Source organism: Neolamprologus brichardi, chromosome 10, assembly GCF_056152115.1.
Source record: "Neolamprologus brichardi isolate AB-2024 chromosome 10, ASM5615211v1, whole genome shotgun sequence".
NCBI classification, from domain to species: Eukaryota; Metazoa; Chordata; class Actinopteri; order Cichliformes; family Cichlidae; genus Neolamprologus; species Neolamprologus brichardi.
The window spans coordinates 21,863,109-21,879,593 of NC_142113.1; the positions used below are offsets into that span (position 1 = coordinate 21,863,109).

General features: G+C 38.1%; 1 protein-coding gene across 1 annotated transcript in view; it reads right to left on the reverse strand.

Moving 5' to 3' along the window:
• Positions 1-7,693: 7,693 nt before the first annotated feature.
• Positions 7,694-16,485, reverse strand: part of kctd16b (potassium channel tetramerization domain containing 16b) — an 89,378-nt gene continuing 80,586 nt past the window's right edge. The window contains exon 2 of the mRNA XM_006784960.2: positions 7,694-14,562. Within this exon, the coding sequence (XP_006785023.1) occupies positions 14,099-14,562 (464 nt within the window). The 3' untranslated portion in view covers positions 7,694-14,098. The remainder of the gene's footprint in view (positions 14,563-16,485) is intronic.

Here is a 16,485-nt window from a genome sequence, read left to right on the forward strand (position 1 = left end):
GATTACAAAGCTAGAAAGCCACAAGAAACTATGCTATAGAGTCAATCAGTTAATGGACTGCAAGTATCACAGAAAGATGTACAGATAAACCAAAAGAACTTGGGGGTTTTAAACTCACTTGTTAGCCCCCTGTCCTGAGGAAACCAGATGACCAAAAATACTATAATTTTTTCAAGTTTATTTTACTGTTTACTAGTTATTAAATCATTTGATACTATGTTTCACTGGAATAAAGGACAATTCCAGCTAACTTTGTACCACTAGTAAAGTTTAGATGAGGCAATGTCTTTTATCCATCCATCACACTTAGCTCACTCTTCATTACAATAGACTCATACAGCATCTGCATCACTGCAGACATTGATTGACTATCTGTCAATCTCATGTTGCCTCTTCAGGCTGCGCCCAACTGGGCTCCATGGGCTAAGACCTGACTGCCAGGCACTCTCTCTTGAGTCCCTTTCCCAAAGCCTAGCTAATTCAATGAGATGTTTTTATATCATTTCTTTCATTTTATGCATTATCCCTCTCATCTATTACTACCAAATGTATACCACTAAGACACATAGCACTGACATGTAACAATTACAAAAACAGTTCTAAAAGCACCAACTTAAAATTTACTGATTTTAACAGATCAATGCTGACATCTAACTTCCTGATATTGCTAATCAAGTGCATTGATTTGAATAATTTAGTGATAAACACTTTTAATGGTTCTCATAACTGTACGCTGGTTTGTTGCAAATGAAGGAAATGTCATTTCCATTACCAAATACCAACCCCAGTCCATTAGCCTGTAGTTGCTCAGATTGATGTGTAAATTATAGGGTGAAGTGCTCAAGTGTTAACCATATCTGCAGCGTTGGTGCTGTGTGAATGAAAACATGATTATTCTTTTATGCTACTGAGCACTCATAACTGAAACAGTTGAGTCAAAATGTAGTTTGAGTGGACTTGCAGGGGCGTGAACATCATCAGGCCAGTTACACCCTTTATGCATCAAATATCCACTGCAACTTATAAAAAGAACTGTCCACCATCTTCTTGGAGTCACTAGGTGGGGAACAGTTGGGTGCGCCATCTGGTGATTGTGTTGTCCTGGATGATCTGATATCGTCGTGTTGGTGTTGTTCCCACATCATCATGAAAATGTTGTTACAGGTTCAACATTGCAAGTGACCAATCACATTGTTGTGACGTTATTCTTTTGCGCGCCAAGCCATTCGTGCATTTATGAAATTCCAATGTTGCAAGGATAATATCAATTCTGCTTACCGTTTATTAAACGGTTACAGTTATGGTTAGGGTCAGGGTCCGTTGATCAGCGGACAGAGGCAGTTTCTTGCAGCTTAAGTACAGTTTTTTGTTTTACGGCGGTTTGTCCCGAAGTCGCAAAAGTATGACGTCACAACATTCTGATTGGTCACTTGCAATGTTGATCCTGGAACAACATTTAGTATGATGATCTGGGAACAACACCAATACGACAATATCAGATCGTGCGTGTTGTCCTACTTGGGGACTTTAGCACGAGAACTGAAAGACTGAACTGCTGCTCAGCAGACAAAGTTCTCTTTTCAGATGAAAAGAAAATTGCCTCTTTTTGGGAACTCATGGTCCTAGTCTGTGGTGATTTAAGGTGAGTATATTTTAGAGCACTTCTATCTGCTGACAACTTTTACGGAAATGCCTATTTCTTTTTCCCACCAGGAATTAGCACCTACCCATGGTCTTAAAAGTACTATGAAATGGTTTGCTGACCATGTAATTACTGTGCTTAATTGGCCAGCTAATTCACCTCACATGTAACCCACAGAGACTGTATGGAGTATTGTCCAGAGGAATTTTTATATTAAAAAGTATAATCACCCAATGGAAAAACACAGACGACCTGTATTTGGGTTTCACTCTCTGCAGCAGCTTCAGCCTGCTCACTCCATGCCATCCTACATTGATACAACTGATGCAATTCATGGTAAAAGAACTCCAACCAAGTACTGAGTGTGTAAATGAACATGCTTTTCAGAAGTTGGACATTGCTGTATTGAAAATACTTGACTGATCTTAGAAAATATTCTAATAGCCTACCGTAAGGAGGTAGGAAAATCTCAGAAATATTATTCTTATTTTGTTACTTATTCAAATGACTTCCTTAGTCTTCCTCTTGGATGAGAAATGAAACGTTCCTCCCACCGATTCTGTTCATCCAGATGAACAGAATCAACTTTCTGGGAGGAGCTATAAGACACAGTCATCTAAATTAATGTGGAAAAAACAAAACAAACAAAAGAAACCTTTGATATATTTCACTTATTTACAATGAACATAGATTATATAAAGTTTTTAACCTTTTGAATTTAATTGTGAAAATTTTTCCCAATTTTCTATTTTTTTTAAGACACGTATGTAAATTGTAGCTAGAGAACAGCATGCTACGTTGTCGTTGTTTCAGTCAATTTACATGGTCAGCATGAACTTAACAGCTCTAAAATGTTATGTGTTATAGTTACTGTTACCAGTTGACATTCCGTGAGTTTGCTTTGTGACATTCCTGGAATGACAAGACCTCAAAAAATCTTTGGCTTACTTCAGTTAACAGAGATATAGCATTATATGTCTATTTACTAATCTTGTCAGTGTGATTGCAGAACCATGACACAGCTGAAGCTGGATCAGCCTTTTGTGCACAAAGACTTGTACCATTGTTTGCTCCACAATGCTTGGCAGTGTGCATCATTCAGCTGTGTTGCTGAGAAAATCATCCCGGCTAGTGGCAACAATGGCGATACACACGGCTGATCTGATTGCCGCGCAGGAGCGCTCGCTTTCATCTGTAATGCTGGAAAACAGATCATGTAGCTGCAGCTCTTATCTTAAAGATGGATGCTGACAGCCAACACAGGCTTTGTGTGCTTATTCCTGCTTTCTCCCCTAATCTCTATTTTCTCTTATGCACCTCTTGCTCATTGCTGCTGTTCTCTTCCCCATTACGTTTCTCTTCCACCTGTCTCTACACCTGCTTCATGTGTTAGCATGCCTTCTCTACCTGTAAAGTTCCTTTTCCTATCAGTAATAGCTAGTATTTAGTTATTTTGTCTCCTTATTTCCTCTTCTCCTTTCTGTCTTTATTCCTTCCCTCTATGCAGACATCCAGACTACTCATTTTTTCCATCCTCTAACCTCTCCCACTCTTTCCGCTCATTGCCTCGACCTCATCCTGCTCCCTTTCTCTCCTTTCATCCTAATTCAATACCTTTCCCTCTCTCAACACTGTTTATCACCTCTCCCTTACACTTCTATTCACACCCCATCAACCCATTTCTTATTTTATCTGTCTCTTTATCGCAGACTTTGTCCAGCTCAAAGAGTCACATGCAGACCCCATTCCCTGATCTTGAGAAGATAGCTGATCCCACTGATGCTATTTTAGGACCTGTCATGCATATTCTCCACCCTCTTCCTTTCCATGGAGAACTGGCAGCCACAAAGAGAGACATGAAACATGCATTCTTCCCTCCCAGCCAGACATTTTCCTTCTGACTGTGACTTTGAAATCAGTATAATTAACTGTATTGTCCGGGGGATGAGCTAGTCTGGCAGAAATAGCAGATTTGTCTCCATATGCCTTTTGGAAATAGATGATTTAATTGTCTTGAAGTTTTGTCAGAGGACCTGAAGTAGGTAGATGAGAAGTTTTTTGAGTTTTTTTAATGATTTTTTTAAACATTGCATATCTACATCCTTCACTGAGTACATAAAGGTCACCATAATTCTCATTTCCTATAACTGATTAGTCTCTGATCAAACCCCAGTCGGCACTCTAAGAACTAAATCATCACTATAATAGACATCGGCTGCATGAAAGTCCCCATAGTGCAATTGGTTACTTTATAAAGATTGGGAATATTACTGAGGACAGAGACCTTTACATGATGAAGCACACAAATTGCTTCTATATGATAACTGAAAACACATCCAATTTTTCACTTCCATTTCATTTATATGGTACCAAATCACAACAGCAGTTGCCTCACAATGCTTTATATTATAAGGTAAAGACCCTACAATAATGATAATAATGTAAAATATAAACATAGTTGTGCTAAAACACTGTGCTAAAACATTGTTGTGCTAAACATTGTTGTGCTAAACATTGTGTGCGTGTGGGTGTGTGTGTTTGTACTCACCTGTCATTTAAAGTCTTGACTTGCCCAACAGCAAGCATTGCCAGGTTTCTTGCTGATCACTGGCATGCTTGTTCAGCTCCTTCAGATGTCCTCATTAGCCTCATAGCCAGTGTTGGGGAGTAACGGAATACATGTACCGCCGTTACGTATTTAAAATACAAAATATGAGTAACTGTATTCCATTACAGTTACCGTTTAAAAAGGTGGTACAGTTACTTTGTTGAAATAAATGGATTACATGGCGGTACTTCCCTGTTTCATATTGTGGCGGGTCAGGCCTGTTTGGGTTTTGTTTAACAGCTACGTTCTGTTGTTCCAGGTGGCAGCGTTACGGTTGCCATGGCTACAGGGTGACGCTCTCTCTCTGTGTGTTTCCTGAGTGAGAGAGGCCTTTTTGTTGTTGTTCTGCTAAGCTAATAGGCAGAATGCTACCGGTATAGCTCTAAAGAATGTAGCATCATAGGCAGTGTAGTCCGTGCTGCAGGGAGAATGGACTGCCATACACGTTATGTGTCTGTGAGCAGGGAGGGAGAAAAAGAAAAAGTAGAGCTGTCATTGAGCAAAAACGGGAGCTGGAAGCATATAAATATAATAATAACCACTGCAGACAAGAAGAGTGCCTGACGAGCCCAGTTGTAAGTAAGCTATTAAGACTCGACTGTACACCGTGTTCGTGTTTTCCTCCGAAACAATAAGTTCCGTTGGAGCAGCCTTTCAATGCCTCTCTCTGTCTCTTGCTAGCAAAGTTGACCCAGACAACAAAGTAAAGCTAGTTTTCGGCTACGAGCCCAACACAGAACCCACCGTATTAGCCAGAGGTCCTTTACTACGGTTCGGAGCCGCGGACCTTCAGTAACAGTAATAAATCACAGCAATAGTACATTCATGTAGTTGTAAACAGCATGATAATATATTAAGTAATCCAAAGTATTCAGAATACGTTACTCTCATTGAGTAACATAACGGAATACGTTATAGAATACATTTTGGGGCATGTATTCTGTATTCTGTAATGGAATACATTTTAAAAGTAACCTTCCCAACACTGCTCATAGCACATGTTGTGTAGTGGGATGTGTACCTGGGTTATGGATTTTTTGTTTTCTTTACAGCATTTTTGCTTGTCATAGTCTTAAGAGCACAGGTGAGAGCATTAAATATGACTGTATTCTAGTTGAATCTGAAGAACTTTAGGTATGGTATGCAGTGAGCCCACTGTCATGGTTTTCCTGGTATACATGAAGGAACAAAACCATCAAGAACCATTTGCTTTGACCAGTAATTTTTCTACTTTGACATATCAAAATGTCAGGTGTAAAAACAGCTCAATTAACAGGGCAGCTATGGTTCAGGTGGTAAAGCAAACCATCTACCAGTAAATTGAATTTATCCCTGGTTTCTACAAACCATGTGTCGAAGTATCATAGTGAACCCTGACTTGCCATCGGAGTGTGTGTGTGTGTGTTAGCTAAAAGTGCTAAGATATAAATATAACCATATGTGTGTGATTGGATGACTAGGACTATGGGCGCTCAAACTAAGTAAAAATGTGCTACATAATTACCAGTCCATTCGTATTGGTGGTTAAGCTGATAATTTTTTCTTGACAACACCAGGATAAGTAATGTAATTTATCAAAATCATAAGAAAAAATCATCCTTTTGGGCTATATGTAAATCTTTTCTGCAGCTTTGGGACAAAAACAACTTTATATACTAGTCAGTAAATAGTGTTTAACAAATGGAGTGGAGTTAATTGAAATTTTTTCGGGACTATGGTACGATACTATATGTAGATTTGTGCTGTTTGGTGTCAAGTAGAAAAAAGAATGCATTGCACATAAGCAATGGATTTTTTTTTTCAATCCATTGTGGGTCTTTAGAAATAGTGCATATTAATATTAATTTTACTCTTTGCCATTTGCCTCCAAATTAAATTATAGAGTAACTCCAGAGAGAAGTAGTTCCACGAGTTATTTTAGTTATCACACTGTAGAAAAAACAGTGTTACAGAACTCCAGACTGGGTTGTTATCAGCCTTTATTAATCCCATATACAGGACCAGAGGCATCTTTCTATATCTTGTAGCGGAATCATTGAGCATCATTATCGTCTGTTGTAATCAGGGGTTAAAGTGGGCTGGAACATTTCAAAGACATTCTGGCACCTTCAGTTAATGACCAATTAAATCTGATGGGCAGGTTAATGCATATTACTGCGGAATGAGTTAATTTTTCATGTGCTGCAGTCTAGCCTTGCTTCAGTGACAGTATGGAGATTCTTGTTCGGTAATGTGAAAATAACCCCATCCCACAGTCCACATACACCCTCATCGCCCTTTTCTTCTCCCCCTGAATGTTTTATGGTGCAGATATAAAAAAAGTTACTTTCTGTAGAGAAAAGGAACAAGCATCAGTGGCGTCGGATTTTAAAATCAGATACTGGATCTATATGCGAAGTGTTGCTCAATTATGTCTTTGTGAGAAGTCCTGCAAAACTAACTAGACTATACAAATGTTCTGTTATTTAAAGGTTATATCAAGATGTTGTAATGTTAATATTAGCAGTATAAGTGCAGGTTAAATTGATTAGTTCACAGTACTTTGGTGAAGTTTATAGTAATATGTTATACTGGGCTGGTCGAGAGCAGCTGTGGTGTTCATGGTCAGTGTTAGTTTACATCAAGGGTAGCCAAAATCAGATTATATTAAAGGTGATGAGTGCAAATAAATTCACTCATTAAATTCTACCTTTTATACTAGTTTTAGTATAAAAGCCACAAAAGCTTGTGAAGCATCTGCTTATATCTTGTTGAATTCAGCTAGCTAAACCCACAAAGAACAGTGACTAGCAGCTTGGGTCAAATGATAGACACAAAGTAAAGCCTACAGGAGCTCACAAAGCAAGATATTATGTGACTTTCTAATCAATTTTTCCCACATTGCACCAGTGCACCAGATTTTATGATACCCCAAGCTGCTAAATCCCACTTTAACTCCTGGTTATAATGAGTGATAAATGGAAAGCAAGACAAATTATATGACTGACAATCTCAGGTGGTAAATACTACAGGAAGCTGGCAAATGGAGCTTTGTTCTGATGCCTAAATCTCTCTAAACTCGCAAATAACTTGTGTGCCACTGTCAATAGCTCAACTATCACTAGGTAGAAAGAAAGCATCACCTGCTAGGCCTCCTGGGCTGATAACGTTCATAGCTCGTTTTCAGAGCTAGCATCCAAACGCCCTGCAAAAATGTACAGCAAATCAGGGTGATGCTAAAAAATACTTTTAGTGTGATGCCACTGAAATGCACATAAGGAGCTGCTGGCCACTCAAGTGCTCATCCATGAAGCTTTAATATCAACTGAATACTGAAGATTTGAATATATCACTGCTGCTTTTAATAATGCCACAGAAGCTTATGAGAACCCAAACAAGTGAAATGTGCTGAAAACGTTGAACTCTGTAAGATTTTGAGAATAAATGAAACTCATAGAACACTGTACAGAATGTCTGGTTTATTGGTTGTACTCATACATTTTTAAAATTACTATATGCTTCGTATCTAAAGACTCTCAGATGAACTGTACTGTCTCTAAAGGCAGACATAAGTGACGCCTTGAATACAGAGCAACTCTCACCAGCAGTGATTGTTTGACAATTCAATTTGATGAACTCTGAAAAGTAAATCTATAATTTATATAATAAAGACTTTCGTAATGCCACGGTTACTAAAGCAGGATTTAACCTTTCAGGAGAATTTGTGGTGAAGTTTTATTCCATGAGCTATGTGCTCCTGATGAGAGTTGCTTTGTTTTGCCAGAGCTCAGTCAAACTGCAGTTTAGTTTTTATTTGATAATGTTATACACCGGTGGAGGAACAACAGACACTATCAACACAGTTGTGCTTATCTTTTTTCATTTTTTTCTTTTTTTTTTTCTGTCAAATATCAGTTTTTAACATAATCTTTTTCACAAGAACAGACTAAGTCAAATCTGTTATAAGTTTTGTATACCAACATGCTCACAATGCTTCTGAACCATTTTTTCTTTTTTTTAATTTTCATTTGTTGTTTTTCTGTATGTGTGTGTGTATGTGTGTGTGTGTCAGATCAACATACATCAAAACCGACGCCTCTTTTTGTTTCGTACAGTATCTGCCGGGTCTGCCATGTTGTATTAGAATATTATGATATTCTTTGCGATTAGCAGGCTTATAAAGGCAGGAGGAAAATAAAAAGAACTGCAGTCATGTACACAGGCTTCACTTCACACAGGCAAGAAAATCACAAACCGTAATAGGTGCAATCCAAAATAATCTCAGTCAACAAACATATAAACAATTCATTCTCCCATCCTTTACATACGTCTGTCTGAAAACAAGATTGCAGTCATTCTTTATCAAAAAATTTACATTTCTACTGAACTGAAAATCACCTCTTGTGCTTCGAAGATGAAAACTGACCAGACAAATCTACAAAAACAACAAATGCTTGAATAATGACAGACACCTTATTTGTGACTGTGATCTACGTGTAAGTTAATTAACTTTCTTTCATTTAAAATACTTTCTTGCGTATGTTTCTGTATTACATTATATTTTTTTGTAAATTGTGCAACAACGTCTTTAGTCTACTCTAGAAGGCCACCAGGTGTCTTGGTATATGTCTCCCTCTTTGTCCGTTCAGCAACGTTTCGAATCACAGCTTATGAAAATCTGTGCTTGGAAATGCTCTTAGGTTTTCATGACAGTTGACCTTGTTGTTGAATCATCTCTAAGTAAGAAAAAAACGATGTACTGATGGGTAGAGTCAAGCAAACAGAATCCATAAAGTCAACTTATTTTTGCACTTCAGCGTAGCTGAATATGGACAGCAAAACCCAAACTATTGCACATGTTAAAATATATTAAACATATTAAAAAATTACAAACAATATGCTAAAAACTAAAAGCTAGACCCTCACATTACACATAAACTATGTTTGCTCTTGTGTTTTAGTTCGATGATAATTGTACCAGCAATTAAAAACACACAATTTATGGGTTAAATGTGAATCAGTCTTAAGTATGCTACCTACTCTAAAAAATTTAAATCAGCCAGAGACAAAACTGTTTTTCTGTCTATATGTATGGATGTACGTTTGGTTCACACCAAGCAAACATATACAAAGATTTATACATAAATTCTCTCATCTATGTACGCCGTGAACTGGCTTTGTACTCAGCTAATCTTGGATCGCCTTGCATTGATTAGCCAGACTATGACAAGAAGTCGTGATCTTCAGCTTTATCTTCTGGGTGTTTACGTCCTCATGAAAAGAACAGTATCAGAAATTTATGGTACGATCATAAACCTTCCCAGCTCACCCCATACAACTCAAATGCTACAATACCTGATTTAAATTTGACATTTTTCCACCTTTAAGGTCATCTCCTTAGTTCCAGTACTGGTTTTAGATCACTCCTTTGACTCTCCTATCTGACCACTTGTAATGTATCCTGCTGTGAGTTCACAATGTGCCAACATCAAATCAATGTCATTAATCAAACACATAGTGTTGATGTCTTAGGTATGCTCAGAACTATGCTCACCATTTTTTAACATTGATTGGGTTTTGTACTTTGTCCACCGGGGTTAGACGACATTGAGTTTTAACAAGTTCCGCAGTGATGCCCAAACGATGATCTATAAGCGTAGCTCAGCCAAATTTAAATAGGGGATGGTTTGAGAATTCCAAGGTTGCGCTAAGGAGTAGTGGGATCGTATGTTTGAATGTATAATTTTTAATCAGTGTCACCCTTTTTGTCAGGCTTTTAATGCAGTAGACATAGCGGCTTGATAGGTTTTATCCTAAAATTTACCCGAAAAGAAGCCACACTATCAACTCAAGTCCTCAAATTACAATTATTAGTAAGTGGTTCTTAAAGGTTGCCAGGTAAATCTGTCGCAACGATGATGTTGCACCTAAAATCTCCTTGTGGTTGCTTTGGTATCTCATATATTGCTGAAGTAGTGATGCCTACTTTTCTGCAAACACTCACGAACTACTAGCCGAGTGCAAATGGGAAACAGAGAATGTACAAATAACCTTTAAGTTATGCCTCACTGCTGCAGCTAACATGTTTCAAAAGGCACAACTTTTAATTTGAAGGCAACCATCTCCATTTTTACTTTGTGTTGCACTTTTCACAGTTTCTTTCAGCACTCAGAGATTATTTGGCAGGCATTTGTAAACAAGTCAGCATCCTCCATGCGTTCATCTGCTAGCAACCAAAGCAATTGCAAGGACGTTTTCAGTGGCATATCATATACCTCTTTCCAACCAGTTTCACCTACCAACCTCTATCATCTGGACTACCCACCAGTCTGGTATTACACATTTTTCCCTAAAAACCTGCTTGCTAGGGTGTTATTAAACAGGCTGTAGGTCTGCATGACTTGGGCTTTAGCAACTAATTTCACAGCGACTGCCATCACCCTCCAACAACCATTTGCTAGTCCGAATTTTTACCACATATAGGCCCAGTAGTTACCAGATGGTCACTGCCCCAGGTCCCAGTCACACATTCACACGTTTCTAGGCCGTGTGAGTGGGACCTGAGACTACCATGACCCAAGACCTACTGAAGCAGTTTCTTGTGATCTTCAGACTGTATATTCTTGGGGGGGAAATCCTCAGTTTTGCTTGGGACAAATGATAAGTCAAGAACATAAAATTCTTTGATGAAAAGTTTTTTGTTGTTGTTGTGTGGGTTTAGAACTACTGTCCTGCTGCATTTTCCTGCATCTGCTAAAGGGGATTTATACACTGTTCTTCTGAAATGGAAAAATGGATGTAAACACCCTCAAAGTACTTTTATAGTCACTGTTTCATTTCAAATCAAGTTCAGAACCAAAACAGCAAAAACATATGACTATTCTAACACTCCATTGTATTCTGGTTGAAAATCAGCATCATAATCGTCAGTGATTGTGACACAGATGAGTGTGCTAGAGAAGTCCATTTATGACACTGTTGTTTGGAAAAAAAAAACAATATAAATATGAGATCTGTTATAGATATATCTTATATTTCCCTAATCCCTGATAGCCCAACGCTAAATGACAAAACAATAAAAACAATAATGGCTGTATTACATTAGTGTCAGTCTACTGCACATTAAGAACAGAGTAGCAGCAATGCCTCATGGATTTGCATGTTATATACAGAGAGCATAATACATTTTTCTGGTTAGGTATGATTTATGGTGTTTATTTACATATGATATGTAGCCTGGATTAACATATTTCAACTTCAACGCAAAAGATCAATGACTTCAAAATGAAAATGTAATATTCCAGTAATGTAGAAAAATAAATTATATTACTTGTATTGACATGAGGAGAATGATTGGTTTATATCTAGCACCTATTGCAACCACTTACTCTATACTATAATGAGCTTTAGCAGACATATGGTTATGACTATCCCTGGCACTCTTACTCCCACTTAACTTCTCTCACAGGAAATACATTATATGGGCAGAATAAGTGCTCGACGGTGTATTAAATTAAAGGGCATTTGATAAAAAAATAAGTGTAATAAAACATTTTAAATCATCCTTCTTATTAACATATCAGGGATTGTTTTAAATTAACTGAAATTTGACAAGTATACATTATGCATATTTTACTCTTAGTTGTGTGTGCTTTTTTTTCTAGCTTTGCAAAAAGCTGTGATTGTTTATAGATCGCACTCCTCTGCACTTTTATAACCCTCAAAGATAAATACAAGTCCAGCCAAGTCTGTGTAATATAATTATTTTCATTTTCACCTCTGTTTTAATATATATATATATATAATTTTATTTTTTTAATCAAAAGGTCAATCTGAAATTTCAACAATATAAAGAAACTCATTTAGATGTATAGCTTCCTAATGCTAACATCTTTTATCACAGCTACCCAACTATTCAGAAAAACTGTGATTTTATTGAATGCCTTGACCAACACATGTACCAATTTATCAGCTACTTCCTCATGAAGGAAAATACCTTCATGACAAAAATAGAATAATTCTGTCTCATAATCAGAAGCCTTCTCATCGATGTGAATCCCACCACTTTTAATACATATCTACAAAAACAGTGATATATAGTTATCAACTCTTCTTTTACATTTGCAGTTAGTATTGTAATAATAATGAACTAACCTGGCAATGAAAAAGTAAACGGCAGCTTTAAATGACCAATAACAATATGAAATCTAAAGACAAATGCCTTATAATTGCACCATCAGTGAACGTTTCTGTGCTTTTGCCATTGCTGTCCATCATAAATTTTGCACCCTGACATAATTGGTATATGACTCTGGCAGTAACTTTTTATTCAGCAAGGACTTTGAAGGAATAACAATCATCTTCCAGGGGATATTAACTCATGTTTTTAAATTGTGTTGCTTTAATATAGCAGTTGACTGTCTACACTGCAATACATCCCGCAGACCCTGACAGAGCCAAGTAGTAGGTAAATGAATACATGATAATGACTAATTTTGACTGAATAGAAGAGCAGCTTGTCTTTGTCAGTAACCCAGGAGCTTCATTAGTAATTGTAAACAAGAGTCACATCTATCAGCTCTATCAACAGACTCTATCATCAATAACTATTGATTAGCTTGTCAACAGTCAGTGTAGAAGGCATCTGTCTGTGTTCACTGGGTAAGCAAATACAGCAGGCCCCTTTCATCCTTTCCATATTTATTGTGCCATATTAAGCGTAGTTTAAATGACACCGTGCTTGATTGCTCTGTGTCAGTATGTGAATAAAAGTTTGACTGCTTTGTTCATTTTGGAATGTAATTATGCTGCAGTGAATATGATTTTCAGTACATGGGAAAAAATGTGTATGTGTGTGCTATATTTTTATTGACCTTCACTGAACCTCTGGTACCTTCACTCTTCTGCTTCCCCTTCACACAGTAATGTGGGTATTGCTCTACATCTAACCAACATTGTGAAGATCTATGCAAAAGTTACTTGCTGATAAAACTGTGCCTACACCAGCTCGGACGTCTCCAGAAGTTGTTTAAAAGTAATTAACCCAGATTTTCATGCCATCCTGTCATTAGACATTTTTGCGTGCATTTATAGTGAGAGCACTGTTGGAACAGTATGAAGTGTTTTTGGGTCCCAATGTGGACTTATGTGTGACCTCTAGGCCACCCGGGTGCAAACAGACACAAAACACGCACACTCACATAAACACACACATCTAAGGAGCTTGGAAAGAAAACCTTTCACCTTTCATCCAAGAAGCTTCTTCAGTTTGACACTTCTCGCTTTTCTTTCAACCTCCTTAGATTACCATGACCTGGATGACTGAGAACCTTCACAGACATAAACACATACAATCACATACTAGACCAGTGCTTATCTGCTTTGACTAAAACCGTGGCTCTTGCGATGGTTTTTCAGTGAATGATGACCGATTACAGCATGTGCAGTCCAGCAGCCATCAATAGCCCCAAGTGTAGCCATCAGCAAGCCTTCTGGTGGTTGATCATTTCATGGACATTGTCTTTATCCACTTGTATTGGTCCTCTGGGATAAATTATTCAAAGTTCTGAAGGCATTCAGTTAGTTACAGCACACCTACAGTACATACAGTAGGCCTAATCTACATAAACACACATACAAAGCCTACTACCATACATACGTCAATAATAGAACAGTCTCTTGTTTCTTTATCATTCCTTCGAGCTTCTGTTTAGACTCTCAGCGCACTGGCATAAAAGTAAGGTTTCTTCCAGAAACTTGATTTAAATAAGTTTAGTGTTCTCTCCCCTTTGTTGCAAAATTTATGATCAAAAAACACTTGAACTGATTCTTGGCCTCATGTGTTTGCTCCTTCAGCTGTGTTTCCTGCCTCAGAGACGATATTTTCTCAGCAGGTCAGCCTGCCACATGTACTTCCTCTCGGGGAACCTCTCTGGGATCTTAATCTTGCGGAAGTCTTGAATGCACTTTTCCAACTCCTCCTCAACTGTGAGCTTCTCTTTTGTGGGCCTCTTCTTGCAGCTGCTGGTGTCACGGGAGCTGGTTGTGAGAGTGCGCAGCAAGTCACTCTTGCGTCGTTGTTCAGACTGCTGGACCATGGTGACAGGGCCCTTTTTCAGCGGCCTGTCCAGGGTTTGGACATTGGCACGGGGATGCGACTGGCGACTTACTGGGCCACAGATGACTGTTCCCTGGGGAGAGCTGGCCTCTGACTGGCTCTCAGAGCTAGAGGTGGAGAGCTCATTAAAGGAGGTGCCGCTCTCGCCCTCGCCGTCACCTTTGTGGTTCTTGCAGCAGCAGTCACATGGAGGGGACGACCAACGTGATGGACCACCTGGAGAGAGAGGGAAGCAGAGCGGGAGCTAATATTAGATGCTACTTTTTCCACCTTTTCTTTTCTTTTAAGACCAATCATTGTGAAGAGAAAAATGAGACAGTGGCACAAAGAGTGGCACAAATTACAGAGACAGGAGAAGAAAGGAAAAGTAACAAGCGCTACAGACAGACAAAGACGAAAAGTCAGCTAATGCCAAATGGCAATCACATTAGGACAAAGTGACATGACATCGGGGACAGCTGGCTGGCCTCCAGTCATAGAAGTGAGTTGGCTGACTATGTGACAAGCTTGTATTGTTCAGAGAACTACCCTCATAGATTCCCACTGTCATATGAAACAAGTGGAGGAGCTAAAGCCTTTTGAAAACAGACAATGAAGGTCCAGATTTACACGTTGTAGCCTACATGTATTCATACTAAAACAGTAGGAAGAAGAGCCAGGACAATAAACAATCTTCTACACTGCAAATATGTGTGTAACCGAGGAAGAAAAAAAACAATGTGAGCAATGGTCAGTTTTAAGACAAACAGATAGCAGATTGCACAAGTTTGATTCCCGTGAAATGTGTAGTCTTATTTGCCATCATACTGTATTAATCTCTTTAACAATGAAACCAAGGGACAATGCACAGTTGTGGTTAGTTTAAACAGTGAAAACCACAATTAAACCAAATTTATGTAGCACATTGGAATCAATGTGAGCCAATCTACATCAATAAAGTACAACTTGTATGTAGACACATTGTATTCTGGTTATATTCCTATATAAAAAGGAGATTTTACAACACAACACCAGTTTAGCTCAGCGGGTTAGCAGGTGCCCATCTGCTGTGTGGCCAGAGACCAGCAGCCTGGGTTTGAGTCTGACCTCTGGCCCTTTACTGCATGTCTTCTTTACTGTCACTATCCAATAGTGACCAAAAAATAATATTAACCTCCTAAGACCCAAACTCTTCCATGGCATGCGTTTTTAATTTCTCTTTGATATTTGGGTTGATTGGGACCTGATGAATGTAAAAACAAAGTTATACCAGATTTTTTTTTTCCTAATTTTTGTTTCTAAGAAAAATGAGAGCCACATATGAGGATATTCATTTAAAATTTCAATAGAACAGTTGCAGTATAATTTTCTCGTAAGTGGATATCAGGCCATTGTAGAGCAAGATTTAGTATTTTGGTCTAAATAACCCAAAATGTAATGTCCACATATGTGGACGCCAGGTCCTAGAAGGTTAAAAAAAATAGGTTCTAAGAATCTATAAAGGAAATTCTACTTTAAGTCAAAGTTTTGGCCTGACTCTGAATGCAAGCAGTGATTTTGAAGGTGAATTTCTGTGTATATAGATGGCAACAGACAACAGATTTTTGGTGATTTATGATACTTGTTTTTTCCATTATCTCCAGCGGACTGCATGTAATGGCAAACTGCAGACAGTTATCAGACTGACACCGTTTTATTGCCATTTTATAATTGTCTTGATGCACATAGACACATTGAAGGCAGGAACTGACAGTGAGTGCTCTCAGACCTGGTTCTTATCTTTGAAGTAACCATGTCAACCCTGACTGACAACCAACAAGCCATGTCTCATTGTCAATCATGGCAACAAAATTGCAAGTTTATTGTACTCGGTCATAATAATTTTTGTTGTGGTGTGTCCACTTTTTTCCCTGGTGTGACTGTAGCATGAAAGACCCCATATTTAGTATTTCCTCTTTCACCTTTTTGTGTATTTGAAAGCTCCACAAAGTTACAGGTCCAAAACGTGTAACTTCTCACTTTCTGTCATTGTTTCTGTTGTACGAAGACAAATCTTCATGCACTTCATGAACTAAAATCCAAGTTGGCTTTTATTATTATATAACTGTTGGAAAATTGTTAGTTAGCGACGCTAGCCACTTTGCATATGGCTAACATTAC